This window comes from Hoplias malabaricus, chromosome 3, assembly GCF_029633855.1.
Source record: "Hoplias malabaricus isolate fHopMal1 chromosome 3, fHopMal1.hap1, whole genome shotgun sequence".
Taxonomy (NCBI): Eukaryota; Metazoa; Chordata; class Actinopteri; order Characiformes; family Erythrinidae; genus Hoplias; species Hoplias malabaricus.
In genome coordinates this window covers 12,081,950-12,100,551 of record NC_089802.1, presented here as the reverse complement: position 1 = coordinate 12,100,551, position 18,602 = coordinate 12,081,950, and the positions used below count along the sequence as shown (strand labels likewise).

At 37.0% G+C, this 18,602-nt stretch overlaps 2 protein-coding genes across 5 annotated transcripts in view; one reads left to right on the top strand and one right to left on the bottom strand.

The window, feature by feature from the left end:
* Positions 1–1,790: 1,790 nt before the first annotated feature.
* Positions 1,791–14,197, bottom strand: slc16a3b (solute carrier family 16 member 3b). 3 transcript variants are annotated; one of them, XM_066663773.1, is made up of 6 exons: positions 13,357–13,705; positions 10,893–11,054; positions 5,940–6,187; positions 5,576–5,719; positions 4,583–5,365; positions 1,791–3,777 (listed from the first exon to the last, which is right to left on the bottom strand). In XM_066663773.1, exons 3-6 carry the CDS (start codon positions 6,160–6,162, stop codon positions 3,338–3,340), a joined length of 1,590 nt encoding a protein of 529 aa, XP_066519870.1. In that variant the 5' UTR covers positions 6,163–6,187; positions 10,893–11,054; positions 13,357–13,705; the 3' UTR covers positions 1,791–3,337. The 3 variants fall into 3 exon arrangements, with proteins under 3 accessions (XP_066519870.1, XP_066519871.1, XP_066519869.1); XM_066663774.1 differs by lacking the exons at positions 10,893–11,054; positions 13,357–13,705 and adding an exon at positions 14,090–14,197; XM_066663772.1 differs by lacking the exon at positions 13,357–13,705 and having other exon boundaries at positions 10,893–11,144.
* The window catches only part of ccdc57 (coiled-coil domain containing 57), a 19,549-nt gene continuing 14,351 nt past the window's right edge, over positions 13,405–18,602 (top strand). For both annotated transcript variants that reach the window (XR_010801870.1, XM_066663771.1), the window contains exons 1-7: positions 13,405–13,490; positions 14,621–15,083; positions 15,634–15,742; positions 17,086–17,187; positions 17,322–17,479; positions 17,554–17,628; positions 17,830–18,030. Coding sequence is in view for 1 of the 2 variants with exons in the window: in XM_066663771.1 (XP_066519868.1) it covers positions 14,686–15,083; positions 15,634–15,742; positions 17,086–17,187; positions 17,322–17,479; positions 17,554–17,628; positions 17,830–18,030 (1,043 nt within the window). In the remaining variant the exon portion in view is untranslated. The remainder of the gene's footprint in view (positions 13,491–14,620; positions 15,084–15,633; positions 15,743–17,085; positions 17,188–17,321; positions 17,480–17,553; positions 17,629–17,829; positions 18,031–18,602) is intronic.

The following is an 18,602-nucleotide window of genomic DNA, read 5'->3' as shown; positions in this document are numbered from 1 at the left end:
TGATCAGTCTGGTCATCGATTTTTATTCATGAAACACCATTGTTCTTGAAATTTTTGTGAAATGTTTTATCTGCGAAGGTGATTAGCTAGTCTTTATTCAGTGTGTCTGTCCCTATTATATAAATGGGAAGTTTAGGATCGATGCACCATGCGCCCTCTGGTGGTCACTTTTCATAATCGTATAATAACTCCCTCTCCTCAGTGTTGTCCTTTCAGTCTTAACTTAGCTCTGCATCATATAACAATGTCTCAATCCAGTTCGTGTCAAGAAAATCAGTCAAATATTGTCTTTGCAATTACTTCGTTCTACCTATGTACATTATATCTACTTGCCTTATGTCAACACTGGCAGCTTAATAACGACAGATATTAAGAAGTTGGATTTGAATGCCACATCCAAATAAAAGTAATATATTAATTGCTTTCTGACTGAAGGATGCATATCAATGGGTTATTGTCCATGTCTAAGAAAGTTGGTCTGAAAGGTGCTGTAGGAAATGCAGCAGGCAAAAGCTGCCAAAGGAGAAAAGGAATTGATATTACTTTCATTCTGGGATGTTTCACATGTATTTCCTGGATATCCCTCTCTGTTTATACATAGAAATATAAACAATTGTGCATTGGCTGATCAATATAAAACATTGAAAGATCAATAGTATAAAAAGTCATTTATTGCCCGCATTATATGCTGTAAATAATATTACAATAGTATTAACAAACAACCCTTGTCACACCTTTTCTAGTATTCCATCTTAACTTTATCGTGTTCTTTTTGTGCCTTTTTGCCTCCCGGTACTCCAGCACTTTCTAATTAGCCTGCAGAAATGGTGCAGTAATCCAGTATCCCTTGTGTCAGTGAAAATGCCTCCGGTAATAGAATATGCATTCAGAAACTTGGCATGACACCAATGCCTGTGCATATAAGACTGTCCCTGGGATTTTATTGTAAACCATATTATTTATAAAAATATCAGATAAGACCTGTGTGGGATTTCTGTATCTATAAAAAAAACAAGTATTTTTCTAATCATTTCTCCAAGTCTGATCAATAACCTTTTGGGCAGTGAGAGTGGGTGGGCCAAATGACAGCTAATGCTTTTACGAATGGACACCAGCTGGACTGAACTGAAAATACTGTGCAAATCCGGTCCTAATAGGATTGCATATATGTCTTATTTGTGAGCTACAGCTCTGGTTTGTATGGGGTGGGGGTTGAATGAACACACCTAATCCGGGTTAATCTCTTTGGGTCTCTTATAATATTTCCTGACATGTTATTATTTTTTTAAATGCTAATTTATTTCTGCTCTATCAGTCATTTATATCCGTGTATTAAGTGAGGTTTACTTAACACATTCTATCAGGCCATGCTCACACAAAATACAAAAACATTATTTTTAAATTAAAATAAACAAATGTGTCCATACTCAAAGCTTTGTTGTATTAGTTTAGAGACCTAGCACCCTTGAACTTGTTCATTCCTCCCTTATTTCTTTCTCTCTCTTTAACTTACTCACTCACACTTACAGCTAGAGTGTTTCCCCAAGGGGGAGCTGTTTTCAAGCAAGCCACAGCAGCTTTGCCTGTGATATGAAATTCAGCAGATTACTTCTATTATTTTTGCTATACTGTTATATAACTTACAGCATGAAATATAGTGCCTGGTCCAATACATAAATAAACAAGTGTAAGTTTATGTATTGTTTGTTTGTCTGATAGGACAGGGTTTTAATCACATGTATAATATGCAATTCACATTCCAAAAAAAGAGAGTTCCATGTGTGAGGGGAGAAATATATTTATTTCTAAAATAGTGTCATCTATGTATTTGCACGTTACTGTACTTTAGGTTTAAGGCACAGCTAAATTTCAAGTGTTTAAAGCATACACCAAGTACAATGTACATTGCTGGTTAACAAATGAAAGTCACACCATACAGACTGGTGATCACTGAAATGTCTCTTGACTGCCTTAATAACATGAAATACACAATGGGTATTCAGGTGTGGGATATCATTAAACGCTGTTGTATTTAACAAATGTAATTTAAAGAATTCGGTTTTGACAAACGTTTTACTAAGAACACAATTAAAAGTTAAAAACTCGAATTTAAAAACTACGCTAAGAAGATGGTGGCTATGCAGCTGCCATATCAGACTTTCCAAAATCTAAGATAGACAGAGTTATTGCACAAAATAATAAATAGACATCTAATTTAAAAAAAACTAAAACAGTCTATAACATCAAGACAATAACATCAAAAAATATTGGTACTCATTCTTCTGCTTTGTTTCTAATGCATCAGAAAAATAATTCAAGCTCTTCTGTGCTGCAGAGGTATAGACCAGTGTTTCCATATACTGACCCTCAGAACCCTGGTTTGGTATTTTTCCTGGAATAACACACAAGATTATCTCACTTTTATAAAGTGTGTTACTACAGGGTACAGCACTACATTATACAGTGCAATCACACTCCAAGACCTGCACTTGGAAACACTGGTGTAGACATTCACCTATAAATAGGACCACATATTTAAAACAATTCTTCACTGTGGAAAAAGTGTCTTTCACACTTGTTAACTCCAAGCAGGGTTTTTGATATAGAGTTGTTAGTTAACTGAGACACAAGACAAACATTTAACTCTTTAACTCTAATAACAGTGTACGTATAATGTGTTCTCATGCTCAATCAAGGACAGTTTATCCAAAAAAACAATTTTTACACAATGCCTAATATACACATAGTATACAGCAGCCAACACTGTATGCCAAAGACGATAAAACACATAATAGACAAAACACTGATGGCCCATGAATGATGACTGGTCATATATTTTGGTTCCAATGTAAAATGTGCTAGACTTAATCCATGTTAATCGCTCCTCTACACACAGCAAGCATTGTAGTCCCTTTAAATAGCACTTATTAGATACTGAGAACGTAAACGCTGGCCTCGTGGATTTTTAATAGAAAGTAGTCATTTAGACCTAATCAGGTAAGAGTTTATTTTCTCTTTTTTGGCCTGCTTACAAATCACAGTATACCTACTTTACTCATACTTTACTTGCTTGGTTTTATCAGAGATGCTTTCATACTTGAACTTGGTTGAATGGATAGGATTCTGTTATTGACTGTTGATGAAACAAGGCAGTGAGAGGCTAAAGTGAACTAAATACATTTCTTTCAATTCAATTCAAATATGACTTGTTTCTGTGCATCTGACTCGCTGTTGGCGCAGTGCAGCAAAGCTCACAACATTAAAACAACACCAAAGGCGCACACTAAACTGCAATATCTAGAAAAAACTATCTGTTCATTTCTTCATGGAAATGTCCTCACAGAGATGATTCAGGTTCAACCGCACATCCATTTGTTTTGGTCACTTCTTTTGAAACCTTCTCGAGGTCTACTGCTTCCACCTTAACACTTTGTTCGTCTTTACTGGCCTCTGGTTCCTTTGCGGACAATTTCTGTGGTTCCACTGCTGACTTTTCATTTGTTTCTTGGTTGCTTTGTTCTCCTTCCTGTGCCTTTTCAGGCTCTGCTGCTCTCTTGCCACTTGCATCGTCAAGATCTTCCTCTGGAACTTTGTTCAGCTGCTCCATCTCAGTTTCCGTCATAGCCATTTCCATCTTGGCTGAAGAATCAGACGTCTGTGGCTTGTTCTTGATGAAGAGCAAATTGCAGAAAAAAAGTACTAGAGCTGAGAGGACTACCTCGCAGCCTGCAAGCAGGAAGACGTACATATAGACCTTAGTGGCATCCAGGAGACGTCCTGCAGGTCAGACAGAAAGAAAAGTATGATGAAACACATTAAGGGTTTTGTAATGTACAGTTTACACACTCCATTTCCATAAATGTTGGGACATTTTGTAAAATGTAATAGAGACCAGAATCTCATTCTTGTGAGCTTTTATTTACCTGTAAAATATTATGAAGAACAATTTCACTTTTTTTATTGACCCCTTTTATTTGTGTCTGCACCCCTTCCAGAGTGTATTCCAGCCTTGCGCCCTATGATTCCGGGTGGGCTCCGGACCCTTGGTGACCCTGAACTGCATAAGCCATTTCAGACAATGAATGAATGAACGAATGAATGAATACTATCAACTATATTTAATATTGTAAATCAGTCCATGTAGGGTAAGGCTGGATATAAATGTTAAATGAGCCCTCAGATGGCACTGCATAAGAAACTGTCAAGTTTCAGTGATAAATACAATGATAATAAGACCATGGACAACCATGGACTGTTGCGCATCAGGTATAAAGAAAGATTGGGCCAAATGGACACTTGAAAACTAAAAATGGGTGTCCTCAGTTCCCAAAAGATTAAACAATAAAACTAAAAGGAAAGTTGATGTAACGCATGCCTCGACTTGTTTTGGAGTGTGTTGCAAGCATCAAGTTCCAAATGTGTTTAAATATACAAAATACAGTCAAGTTATTCAGTGAACACATTTTGTGATTCTAGAGAATGAATAAATCACAGACTTTTACTGCAGTTTACAGAATGTCCCAACTTTTCTGAAAATGTCGTTTTGTGTTATAAGAAGCCAGTAAAAATTATGTGAACTTACCTGCACCGGGTGGTCCCACTAACACCGCAAGAGCTTCTACCAGCAGCACCAGTCCAATAGCACTGGAAAACTTTTCTGTTCCCACAATTGCCATGAGCACCTCAAACTGCAAGGCCCCAACCATTCCGTAAGAGATACCAAAAAAGATGCAGAAGACTACTAGTGCTGAATAATCCTTTGACATTGAGCCTATAATATCAGCTGTGCCATTGAAAATCATAGCGAAAGCGAAGAAGTAAACACAGCGTGGGCGTACCCACTTCAGTCCAGCAATGATACCACAAGTGGGCCTGGCAAAGATATCAATAAACCCAAGGATGGTAAGCAGAAGGGCAGACTTGGTGTCCTCGTTGCCCAGTGCTTTAGCATAGCTTACCACAAACACTGGTGGCACAAAGAGACCAAGTACCATGATAGCAGCTGCCACTGTGTAGATGACAAACCCTCGATCTTTAAACACACTGAAATCCAGCAACTTGTGTTTTTTTTTGGGCTTCTCTTCTATTGCCTTTGCTGCCTCCTGGTCATCCTCACTCTTCTTGGGACCTGTCAGGGGCCTCATGAGGGCTCCACACGCACAGCAGTTAAGTAGAATACCCCCAAGGATGAGAAAGCCACCACGCCAGCCATACATGTATTGAAGAGCTTGGCCCAGTGGAGACAAACAGCACAGTGCTACAGGACTGCCAGCAGCTGCCAGACCATTGGCTAAGGGCCTTTTCTCGCTAAAGTATCTGTTTAGCATGATGAGTGAAGGCTGGAAGTTCAGCGCAAGTCCCAAACCTGTGATACAAATCACATATTATATTAAACCATATCAAAACGATTTTAATCAGCGTGTACTGTTTGTAGGATGTCCATGTCTAACCATGGTGCCAGTTTTTAAAAACAAAGTTACTTTAAGGTGTCACACATCAGGCAAGAACTGAAGTATTACTTAACTCACAACTTTGAGAAATGGGAAAAATTATGTTTGATAGCAGTGAATCTCACCTGTGATCACTCCAGTGCAGAGATAAATATGAATAATGGAAGTGGCAAAGGATGCCAAGACCATGCCTAGAGAAGCGAACAGGCCTCCCACCATCATCACAGGACGACACCCATAGCGATTGACCAAAACGCTACACAGGGGCCCTGAAAGAATCAAAACCATTAATCATTAGCCATTAAATAAAATGTTTGTTAATGTATGTCAGAAATATATTTGTTGCTGTATACTCAAGGTAAATTAATATTAAAAGCTACAATATTCCTTCAGACTGTTTCACTGATGTAAATAAGCATTCACTAAACCAAATTACAGAGAGCAACCATAAATTGTCCTTCACTCATTCCATTTAATTCTGGCCCATACCTGAACCATACAGCATGGCCAGCAAAATAGAGGAGATCCAGGCAGTGTCACTGTAGCCAACATCAAACTCTCTAATCAGTTCCTTAAAGAAGACGCTGACAGCTTTAGGGAAAGCATAGGAGAATCCAGTGATAACGAAGCCTCCAAACAGCACTGCCCAGCCCCATCCTCCATCTGGGGCCTTCACCCCACTGTCTCCATCATCTAGTGCCACTCCTCCCATGATGCTCTGTTTAGATCACTAAAAACTGTTAAACAAACAGAAAATATACGTGTTGGCAAAATACATGAAGATTAAAAAGGTAGAGTGGACAGAAAAATGTCTGTTAATGTGGGTTAATGTTAGTGCCAGCAAAACCTTGGAAAGAAACTGTATGAAAGTATGAAAGGACAAAAGAATATCATCAAATTTAAAAAAAATATATATATATATATAAATTAAATTTGCACTAAATAGAGTGCACTAAATTTTACTGACATCACAAAAACAGCTGGAAGTTTAAGAACAAGCGTTTTTTTACTTATTTAACTTGTTGCAATTTCTTCTCCTCTGAACACAGCAGCTGTCATTATGTGATATCTTCATGAACCAATGGGCCCACATAAATGCTCCAAATGACATTGATATATTATATATATATATATACTATGACACAATGTATCATTATTTAAAATTGACTAAAAGATCTTTAAGATAACATAAATTAAATATATTTTTAAATATACTATTAAATGTTCTATTCCTTCTTACAAACACCAGATGGTTCACACATTGCACAATGGTAGTGAGAGGGTGTCTGCTGTCCAGCCCTTTATTGGACGTGCCCTCAAAAGCTGGAATGCTCACATGCATTCACAAACACAAATCAATAAATCATTAGCAAACAACTAGCAATGTCCTTTTGCATTGTTTTCTCATGTGTATTTTCTATTTATAGTTAACTTTTGATGTTATAGTTCTTCATATGTTATTGCCAAGTTTTATTTCTTTCTTGTGAACATTATCCATGTCCTCCTTCAGCTATATTTTTGTTCCCTGTAATATGAATTCAGTGTGTGGCCACTTATCGTTCAGCACCAGTCATCACAGAAGATTTTATAACCCATATAACATTAGTTATTTTTACTTGTGTGAAAGCTGTACTAGTGGTTAGGTTTGTTTAGGTAATAAGATGATGGCCCTGCCTTTGCCTGTCTGTGCAACACTGAGAATGCTGTGACATAATTTATTCCATGACTGACTATGAATCTTGTACTGTCATCACTGCTCAGAGCCAGCTGGAACTAGCCCTTCCAAGCTGTGCATGTAAAAGTAATACTAACTCTCCTTTAATCTTTGTTTGTGCTACAGATTATCATGTTTTCACAGAAGTGACAAGTGAGAATTAAGCGTTAGTATCCTAAACCCATTACTATCCTAAACCCATGACTTGAATAATAAGATTATTGCATTGTTTTTGTTATTGTAACAATCAGATTCTTCTGAAAGCACAAGCACACACTGTTTACACTAATAGCTAATGCAGTGAAAAAAAATCAGTCTCATGATGTACCCTTCCTAGTGCTTAGGAGCATTGTGCGTTAGTTATATTGACACACCAAGATTTTGCAATGGATAATCATCTAATCCATACTGAATGTGACATTTTGGAACATGCTGTATTTTCTCTTTAAACTGTGCTGAACTCAGTGATCACAATTAATATCCAGTCACAAAAGTTGTTCAAACACAACCTTTTTATGCCTTTGAATACAAGCAGAAAACAAGCCTAACCACTGACCGCAAAATACAGCCACATATTTAATACAGTTATATAATATACAGTTACAATTAATGACTTGAAGATCTAATTCTACTTCTAATGTTCTGAGACCACCAACAGTGTACGAGTTTGAGTTTTACTGACAAATGATGTCCAAACTATAAACCAAAAAAAAATGCAACACGCCGACCAACATCCTGTGATTAAATCAACTTTCAAAATTTCCTTTTTAACTGAACATGTCACCACGTTTCTTATGAACTTCAAATTAAGCAAGACTAAAACTACTTAAGCTACTAAACTATATAAAGAAGTGATTAGGGTTATAAGCACAACATATTTAACAAGAATAAGATTGTCTAAAGCAACATTACCAATACCATTTCCAAAATCAACATATAACTGGTAGTAATTCAAAACATCAACATGCATTAGATAACCTACCCAGCTGCTCCTAGTTGTCTCTCCACGTGTGAATGAATCTCTGGCCATGGGTGCAACTTTTGTGGGGGGTTTAGTGGGCGGGAGTTTTGGGATGTACCCCCACTAAACAAACCCACCTAAACCCCGCCCTGCAGTGTTCCAAGGCCTTTACTCTTCCTAAATTAAGACCATGACATTTCCTATCTTAAGTTGTTCCATCAAGCAACATTCCTACGCCCAAAATTAGAAACTACACATGGTGTGTACTCATTGATTCTGCCTTCTCTTTTGTTGCAGAGAAGGGAGCAAAAACTATTACAAATAATATCCCACCGAAGTCGTGTTTCAACTTGTTTTAAGAATTGACCTGAACATTACATGTATGTTTTATTTGTATTACTCATAACTACATAGTTTCCATATTAGCAAAAAAGATACCAAATAATTAATTGCAATTACTACGTCTTACCACTGATAAATTAAATAAACCTATAGTTGAAGAAAATAATTGTAATGTCATATAGCAATGTTACGTACCCAACAAGTAAATAATTAAGCATTCTGTTAAGGATAGGCTTCTGTATCCCACTGTGATTCCCTGATTATCATACTGACTTGTTTGCTCCAAGATGGTCCATAGGAAGTATAACACCTCTTTCACATAGATCACTGTTTTGTGATTCAATTTACTCTCACTCTCTCATCACTTCCTGACATCATCAGGCCAAGGTGATCAAAAGAGCCCAAAGACCATCAAGGACAATGACCACCCCTGACACCACCTTTTCACAGTTCCCCAGTTTGGTAGACCTTACAACAGTGTGAAATCAAAAGACTACCGGTTTACCAAACAGCTGCTACCCCCCAAGCCATTAGGACTGTTAACGCCTTACACCCAATAGCCCTTCCTCCAACTTCACAAGCATTTGGACAGTAATTTCTGACCCCCTCCCCCTTATACAATGGTTTCTAGAACATTACAAAAACCAAAAATCCTGTAAAATCCCATTCATTGGAAGCTGAGATGTAATTTCTGCACATTTGCAATAATATGTGGATATTTGAAATTTCAATTGCTCAGTATGATAGAACTGTACCTACACTAGCTGTGGGGTAGATACATGCACATATTTGTATACTCTAAGAACATGGTTTCTAAAATGTGGCTAACATGTACAGAAGCAGCTAAATCAATTGTTTTTCCAATTGAACTCATATTACATACATTGTACGAATATATATATATACTATAATGTACATACCACAAATATTAAACTGTTTCACTGTGCATATGGCTATAAAATCATGTTAAGCACAAGCAGTTCATGATAAGACTGTATTCCAGTTTTGGTTGTACTGTTCACATGTCATTGATGTGACTTTCAGTTCAAATTAATTGAAAACTTGCTTCAGTTAAGTGTAATATTTCTGAAAACACTCATAGATCATTCACTTGATATTCTCAAAAAAAAGAGCCCAAACTTAATCATCACTGAGTCTGGTTTAAATGTGAGGAGCAGAAAACCAGCTTCTCAAACTTTAGATTGGAAGTGTAAAAAATATACCAGTGGTTCCTTTATTAAAGAACAAACACAAAACAAAACAAAAAAAAACATGAATGGAAACTGACAGAGACAACATGATTTTGATTCTCCTAGTAAATACTCTTCAAACTCAATGTGTTTGAGCCAATATTTGTACATTAATTCATCGTTCATTTTATTATGTTGACACTCTAAGCCTACCCAGAAGCAAAACCTCGCGTGAGCTGACCAGGCTTATCTGTGTGATGTATGACCTACATCCCAGCCTTTGACCGTAGTGATGCTACACTCAGTTTCAAACTGAAAACATGATGGAGGTCTGCAGTGGTCTTGCTGGTCCTGGACTTTTATTTTCCTAATCATTGCTGATTCTTATGATCGTAGTATGACTGGCATGAGCTATGAATTCCCAACAGCCAATTTAAATAATAGGAAATGTGAGAGGTCGGTTCCCTGAAGCGCGCACGACTCACAAAATGACACAATAACTGTAGTTTGCGTCACAGTGATACTATTTCTGTTCAGTTAGTTGGCTTCTGTTGATAGAGGTAACAATGCGCACGAGTTATCCTTTGTTTGTCGTTGTAATGTCGTATCCCTCCATCAGTCCTTAGGGAGATCTACGTGATAGGGTCTACGTGACTCCAGTGGGCTGCGTATTCTGGCTCTAGCACGAGGATAAAGTTCCGTTTAAACCGTTTGAAAGGTTTGGTCGTTGTTAGCGCCAAACATTCCTCTGTTACGAACACTTGTTTTGGTTATATACGTAATCGTCTCGTATGGGCTCCTGCTTTCTGAACGGTGTTGTTTATTTAACCTGATACTGTGTTGTGCTGCTATGGTCGCTGGTCGTATCCATGGCTACATGGCCGCACGTGCTAACTCCTTTAGCTTGTGTTTTTTTATATCTGTACGTTGTCAAAGCAGCACAAAAAAACGAGTGTAAAGAGTGTAGAACACTGAAATGATACCAATAAAATAATTCGATGTCAGCAGAACCTTTGATAATTAGAAAAATATATATGTCTCTAAATAAATGTGAGAAATATATATATATATATATAGTGATGTTTCTGGGTCTTATTAGAAAGACTCCATCCTCAGCCTCAGCACCTGTTACAGCTTCTTTCGAAAATAAGATGACAACACTGCATTCAACGTGTCCAACACCCACTGAAAATAATCCCGCGGTAAAAGCAAATATATTACGTGTAAGAACATACCTTATTGATGCTCGCTGAGATCGCTGCGCTTTTACTCTGATGCTGTTGTAGTATCAGAAGCATCACTCTTCTTTCTCTTTCTTATTCTCTCATTCTCTCTCTCTCTGGCTGAATGTGCCCCTCTGGAGTGATACCTCAGCAGTAGAGCCCAGTCTCAGTCACCTGAGGACGTAGTGATGTAGACCGGCGGACGTGCAGTATGTGGTGATGCTCTGTCCCAAACGTACGTGCTGTCTCTCTCTCTCTCTCTCTCTTTCTCCTGCCTCTCCTCTCCCCTAGCCACCTCTCCTTTCCGTCTCTCTCTCTCTCTCTCTCTCTCTCTCTCTCTCTCTCTCCTAGGACAACCCCATATTTGTTCTATCTATAGATGGTATAGTATTCACTTCAGAGATTATAGGATTTAGAACCCTTGCACGTTGATCGTAACTCTTTCTGTATTTAGCATTAAGGGCATTAGGAACAATGTCTGTTACTGCTCCCTTACTTTTATTATTTGTACCTATACATAAAGAGCTATAGTAATACTATAAACTGCAATATTGTGTAATAATCTACATTTTGTTTGACTTCTAAAAAGGTACTGAATACATTTTACTACTACTACTACTACTACAATTATTATTATTATTATTATTATTATTAATTAATTAATTAATTAAGAATATTTTTACTGAATAAGATAATCTAAATATTAATACACAAATTATTGAACAGGATTTATGTCAGACAGCATCACACATCAATTGAGGGTGGATCTTAAATGCTTTACACTCTGATGTTAAGTATACGTGACTGCAGGCAGGTGAGAAGATTGGGTCAGGTTTTAGGTTTCCTCTTTCGTCATTTGTTTTTTGTGGTGGGTGACAGCCTGTTCCTACAGGAAATCCACAGTTTTACTCATTGGTGCTCATACATTGGCTGATGCAGTATGTGGCAGTATGATTCATGACAAGCTGAATCATGCACTGAAGAGAATATTATATAATAAACAATATAAGATAAGATTATAATATTAGTATAATATTTATTGTTCAAGTTTCCTGTTGAACCTGGAACAGTTTAAATGCGTCACTCATGATCACTGAAGACTTTTGGCCACAGGTGTGTCTCTGTCACTATGCCTAAAGATATATTTAAATGACCATGATTTTGATTAGCCTCTAATATTGTGTTTTACTAACAACAGTCAGGACTAATTGGAAATACACAATAGGAAAGTGGATGGGCAGAACTAAATTGCTGTAGTAGGATAGGCATCTTTACAATTGGAAAAATCACTTGACTTATGTTGTAAAATCACATTATTTAACTTTCATTTTTAGACTATGTCTTTTAGACTATACGATACTGAAAATATGTAATTAAAATCATCAAGTAATTATGTTTTGTAATGACACTTCTACTTTTAATGAATTTTAAATGAAAAAAAAATCTAGGTCATAGATTTGCAAATGGTAGTCATCAGCTAATGTAAGATGTACATTAAACACATGTAAATAATGTTTTGTTTCTTTGTACAATAATGGTCTAAATGTTATATGATCAGGAGGAATGCATACCCACATTTCCAGACATCAGTATGTTTCTCACATAAATGTGCTCTCTGTCAGTTTCCATGGTTAAGGAAAAAGTTATATCTTCATTATATTATTAATATATTATACTAATATAGTTATTAATTCATTGTCTGTAACCACTTATCCAGTTCAGGGTCGCAGTGTGTCTGGAGCCTATCTGGAATCCCTGGGCGCAAGGGAGGAACACACTCTGGACCCAGTCCTTCACAGGGCAACACACACTCACGCACACACTCACACCCAGGGACGCTTATGAGTCGCCAATCCACCTAGCAATGTGTGTTTTCCTGTGGACAAGGGGAGAACCCACCAAACCATATACAAGCAGTCATCTGGAACAGGATTTGAACCCACGACCTCCAGGTCCCTGGAGCTGTGTGACTGTGACACTATCTGGTGCACCACGGTATGTACCGTTGTATAGTTGACGAAACATTTTATATACATGTATAAAATATGGGCTGGGTACAAGGCCAACGTAGCAAAATGCTGACGTTTAAAACATTTACCTAAGGTGTTTATTTAGTAACAAGGTTTTTCTTACTTGAAGTTATGTAAAAGTCCCCCTCAATCAGGTTTCATACATATTTATTTAAATTAAATTGGGGCTATTGAAATAGGTCTCTGATTTTAAATTATAGAGAAAATATTGACCAGAAATGTGTTAATGAATTTTAATGCACAGTGGAGAGGGATTAGCTCTTTAATGAAAGGGCTGAATGTAAAATGGCTCCTACAACCTGTACATAGAGCATAAATATATGGCTTCTACCTCCAAATTCAGTATATGTTAGAATTGTGCAGCGTACAGCTTAATAAAAGGTCTTTCTTTTAGACTTTTGAGTAGAGCAGTTGTCACTTCATGAACTAGATAGAGCACTACATACATGTGGCGTATTTGGAATTCAGCCATGGACCTTTCCAGACATAGGAACTGCTTTCTAGGGAAGTTCCACCCGGAGTCTTTCAGTGTAACTCCAAGTGTCTGTTCCCATAGCAACAAAGACCTGTAGAGTGAAGGGTAACTTGACTTCTGCTTTGTTATAAATATTGTTTTCTTGTATAAAACAAACATGATAACAGATTTAAATCTGTTTTATCTCTGTGGTCTACTGGGTTCTGTGTAACGTTAGTTGTAAGGGTACCGTATTAGCACCCGATGCTTAGCTAACTCGGCAACTAATGTCAGGCCCACATTTAAAAAATAAATAAATAACATAGAAAATATAACCTACGTTATACAATACTTAGAAACACTATTTCATATTACACTCAGGACTAGACAGGGTAAAACCTTGTGGACGCATGCGCTAATAAGGCTAACGAGTCTGCCGTTGATGTAAACATCATACTTAGCAAGCTAGTTAGTGCTAAACATCCTAGTTCTTACATATAAGCAGTTATACCAGCTTTTAAAACATGTGCCACAAGTTACCATTATCTTAGGCTGTCTGCTTACCATCCAGAGCAGATGTGGTTTTACCTGACCGCCGGACATGCTTTACGAATCGTCCTAGCTTTAATAAACACTCTAATATTCAACACTAGTTGTCAGTTTATCGGCTCTACTTACCATATAAGTCCACTTGTAATTTTTGTTGTACTTTTACAATTACTCACTTTTGTTCTGTTCCTCTGCGTACATTTTCAGTCACATTTCACCCTGTTCTTCAATGGTCAGGACCTCTAGAGAACAGGTTGTGCTTGTATTAGTGGATCAGACTCAGGAGTGCTCCTGAAAATATGAAACCATCCAGTGTCATTGCTGGAGTAAAAATAGTCCATCAATTAAAAACATATTTAGACAACAGCATTATAGATTAACAGATGATAAAATGGACAATGAGTGAAGAATACCAGAATACCTTTTTTGTTTTCTTTTGATCAGACGCTGTCATCCATTATATTACAATATCAAAACACACACACACACAAACACATATGCAGAGAGAAAGACAACGATAATATTAAGAATTTAGAATTTGCATGTTTTTCTAAATAGGTTACCCATAATGTTGTATGAAAATGTATTTTTTAAAAATGACCATTAAAACTCTCATAGGTTTATATTTTCCCCAACTCTCTATTTGTAAATAAGTTGAATATTTTAGTCCTTTAATAATTTTTTGATCTTCCAATTTCTCTTCTTAGAGATTTGTCTATACATCACTGGAAGTAATAGCAATGTCCTGATATTCAGGCCTTTACCCATAGCAATGCAGGACTCTAGGGACCTTGAGGCTCAGCTGGCCTGTAAGGAGAGGGAGTGGAAAGAGCTCCAAACCTTGCGTATCCAGCAGCTGGAGACTGCACTGGCTGAGGCCACCAGCCAGCTTTCAACTCAGAGGGAAAACTTTATGCGCTTGCGGGATGATTTCCAGTATAACCTGCATGTGCTTGAGGAGAGGGACAGAGAGCTGGAGCGTTATGATGCGATGGCTCTTCATGTACAGACTGAAAAAAGTGCTCGGCAACAGGAGCTCAGTGAGCTCAGGATTCAGCTAGCAAAAATCAAGGATGCACTCGGAGAAGAGAAGAGACAAAATGAAGATCTACGGGGACAGTATCAGCGAAGGGGACTGGAGCATCAAATCCAGCTGGAAAGATTACAGACGTAAGAAATATTTCCCTGTGAAACAAGATATAGATATTTAAACTAATAATATATTATGAGCCATTTATTAGCCTTTTTTAAACTGGTTATGTATTGTATTATTTGATGTAAGGCTTCATGAGGAACAGCTTAGGACAGCAGCTACACAAATATTTAATATAAAACTAATTACCCACTACACTACAGTAATACTAAGATTTAATAGTTTTGTACAGTATACATAAGAGGAGGTCTGTTTGGAAGCAGACAGTGAGCAGTGAGTTTTAGAACATGCTAAACATGCTAATTTTAGATGTTCGTGTAGACATTTTTGTGAGGAAAAACAATACAACAACCAAAAAAAATAAAAAATACAAGCATTTATGTTGATCCCAAGCTCAGGTACATTTTAAAATATGCAGACCTTAGAAAACCATACAAGAAATCAATAACTGTGTAAGTATTGCATATTGTAAAGTTGTCACCCTAATAGATTTTAAATTTAATAAAATGTTAGATGTAATTATACATCCACAGTTATTAATATGCAGGCTAAACTCATATTGTACAGTGTAAAAGAAGATGAGATACAGCGACTTCGGAAAGAAAATGAAACCCTGAGACGAGATTTACAACGGCGAATACAGGAGTCTGAAGGGGAACTGGCATTGCAGAAACAGGTTGATCATACTTTGCCTGCAGACTCACATACTCAGAACTGGATTTGAATATTATTAGTGGTACTAATCTGCTTTTCATAAACAAAGAGTTATGGTTTGTGTCTTAGAGCTATATTCCGGTTTGTAATACATTTAGACTAGCCTTTAATTTATGAAGATGGTGAGCTTTTTAAGTTTAAATACATTTATTATTATTATTGTTAGTAGTAGTAGTTTTATTTTTAATAAGTTCTCAATTAATAAATATACTTTACAATGTTTCTTTACATTTTAAAAGATTTGCTTACTGACTTTTAAATTTGTATTTTTGCACAGAGTGTTGTTTGACAGACTATTGTGTGGTATTTAAAGCAAGTTATATGACTCCAGGTGGTTTCAGCTGGCAGCGCCCCTGGGTTTCTGATGTCTGTGGATTTATCACCAGAGAAATTCTTATGAGAAGCTGATGAGGGATTAGACATTAAAAGGTTTTGTTCTGTCAGGTGTGATGGTCATATCCAGAATAGAGTTTGTGTTATTTGTTTCAGAGCCGTTAGCCTTTGACATTTGACTGGTGAGCCAGTAAATACTTTGATGTGATCAACAGCTGCTTATGTGAAACTTGACTGTACTGGTACTTTAGTCGCTACTGTAGTTCAGCAAGATACAGAGTAACTAAAACTGCATAACAACAATGTCAAAATGTTTGCTTAAAAAACTCACATAGGCCCTTTCTCATTAAAGTTGCTTGTCGTCAAATCTGACCCCACATTTCTCAGTCGTTGTAATTGTAATGCTATAAAGTTTGGTCAGTAGGATGAGCAATTCACACCTATGTGTACAGCCATTGATTCTGAACCCTAATGAGTACTATTATTCTTTGGCTTATTCCTTATTCTGCATTAATTTGGGCATGCTTTATGTAAATAATGTAAATATGATGATTTTTGTAAAATAAGCCCTGGTTTGTATACTGGTCCTAAATTTCAAGCACTGAACCTGATTGATTAACTGCTCTTTTATCAGAAACTCTGATTACTGAATCAGAAACTCTGAAAAAAGCAAAAGCGATCAAGTGAGATCATTTTATATACATCTGTGAGTATTGATATGATATTGACTTTATAAGTCCTGCTCCGGGTGACTGTCTGTGAGGAGTTTGGTGTGTTCTCGTCCAAAATAATATTAGATTTGAGTCAAGCCCATGTGCTTAATGCAGACTGTACACTCAGTCATTCAGGAGGCTCCATCACCAATGAAATCATCTTTTCCCCTTTTTAAAAAAAAAAAATGCAGCAACAGTCATTTTAAATGTGAAATAGTGTCTGATAGGTTGTTGTGTATCATTCTGAAATGCATGACAGGAAATAATGGCAGATTTTGACAGTGAGATGAGAAAGCGTGAACATGAGTTCAACCTGAGATTGGATGAAATGAGCAGCATTGTACTGTCTCATGAGCTTAAGGTAAGAGATTGTAAGACACGTCACACACAAATTATTAATCTACATTTACATCTGTAAATGTAGTACATCTACATTCTTTTCTTTCCTTTTTTTTAAAATCACATTTGTATATAAGCTGTTGTTTAAAATTACAGGTCAAGCTCCTTAACAAAGAACTGCAGGTCCATGCCCAGGCTCACAGCCAGGCTACTGAGGCCTTAGAGGTGTCTGAGCAGCTTTGTCAGCAAGCTCAAAAAGAGACCAAGCGCAGAGACTGGGATCTCAAGAATACAATTGCAGTTAAAGACTCCAGGTACTACCCTAGAGTTTTACATATTTACATGTCAAAAGGTGTGCTTAACTAAGATATCTACTTTTGTTTTATAGGATTAAAGAACTTGAGGATAAGTTGAAACAGATGGAAGGCAAACATAAAAATGAAGAAGAAATCAATATCAGGAAGTAAGATTATGCTCCACAGACTTTATATATATATATATATATATATATATATATATATATATATAAGAATGTCAGTTATGTAGAAGCCATGAACCCAAAGTGGTGGAAGCACTATAAATAGTTTTGTGCTTCAGGGTGAGCATGTTTTGCTGCAGTGAAATGATGAGCAGTGATTTGCTGTGCTATTGTTGCTGAATGTAGGCACGCAGAGCTGGAGCGGCGAGCACAGGAGAGAGAGGCTGCTTTGAGAGCCATGAGGGAGGCTCATGCTTGTGACCTGCGGGAGGAGAAGAGGAGGGTTACAGAGCTCCAGGACCAGCTGACCAAATTAGTCCTGGAGCAGGAGAGGAAAGAGAAAAGCCATGAAACAGACCTCCAGCACAGAGAGCAACAAATCCAAGAGTAAGCCTGTTCACACTTTACAGTAAAATGCATTGAAAAATCTATTGTTTACCTATGTATTTATAAACCACATTTCTAAAAAAATGTTTTAAATGCATTAAAACATAATTTGTTCATTCTCTTGAAGCTTTATTTAACTGTTAAAAGCACAAACAAATTAATTTACCTCCATTCTGACTTGACACAATACTTCAGCTGCTGAATAGTGGTTCAGTGGTTGCCTTGATTCCATCGTCACCATTGGAGACAGCACACACTCTGTTTGTGAAGCCATGTTGTTGTAGCACATACAAAACGAGGCCTGTCATTGTCTTGCTGAATTAACTATGGACTTTGCAGGAAAAGGTCATCTTTTAAAGGCAGCTCATGTCTCTAAAACCCAATTTGTACCTCTACATTCATGGAAGCTTCTCACATGTGTAAGCCACCCATGCTGTGGTTACCGATGAACCTCACTTACTCTAAGAGATGTTGGCTTTTGCACTGATAGCTGATAACTGTCTGGATGGTCCCTTTTGTCATTTGCATGATAAACACGATATCTCTCTTTATTTATTTTAATTTTTTAAATG

Coding starts and splice junctions, on each gene's coding strand:
- slc16a3b (XM_066663774.1), bottom strand. CDS start 6,162: ATGGGAGGAGTGGCACTAGATGATGGAGACAGTGGGGTGAAGGCCCCA. Junction 5,720..5,939: donor GGCCATGCTGTATGGTTCAG/GTATGGGCCAGA, acceptor TGATTCTTTCAG/GGCCCCTGTGTAGCGTTTTG. Junction 3,778..4,582: donor AGTGGGACCACCCGGTGCAG/GTAAGTTCACAT, acceptor TCTGACCTGCAG/GACGTCTCCTGGATGCCACT.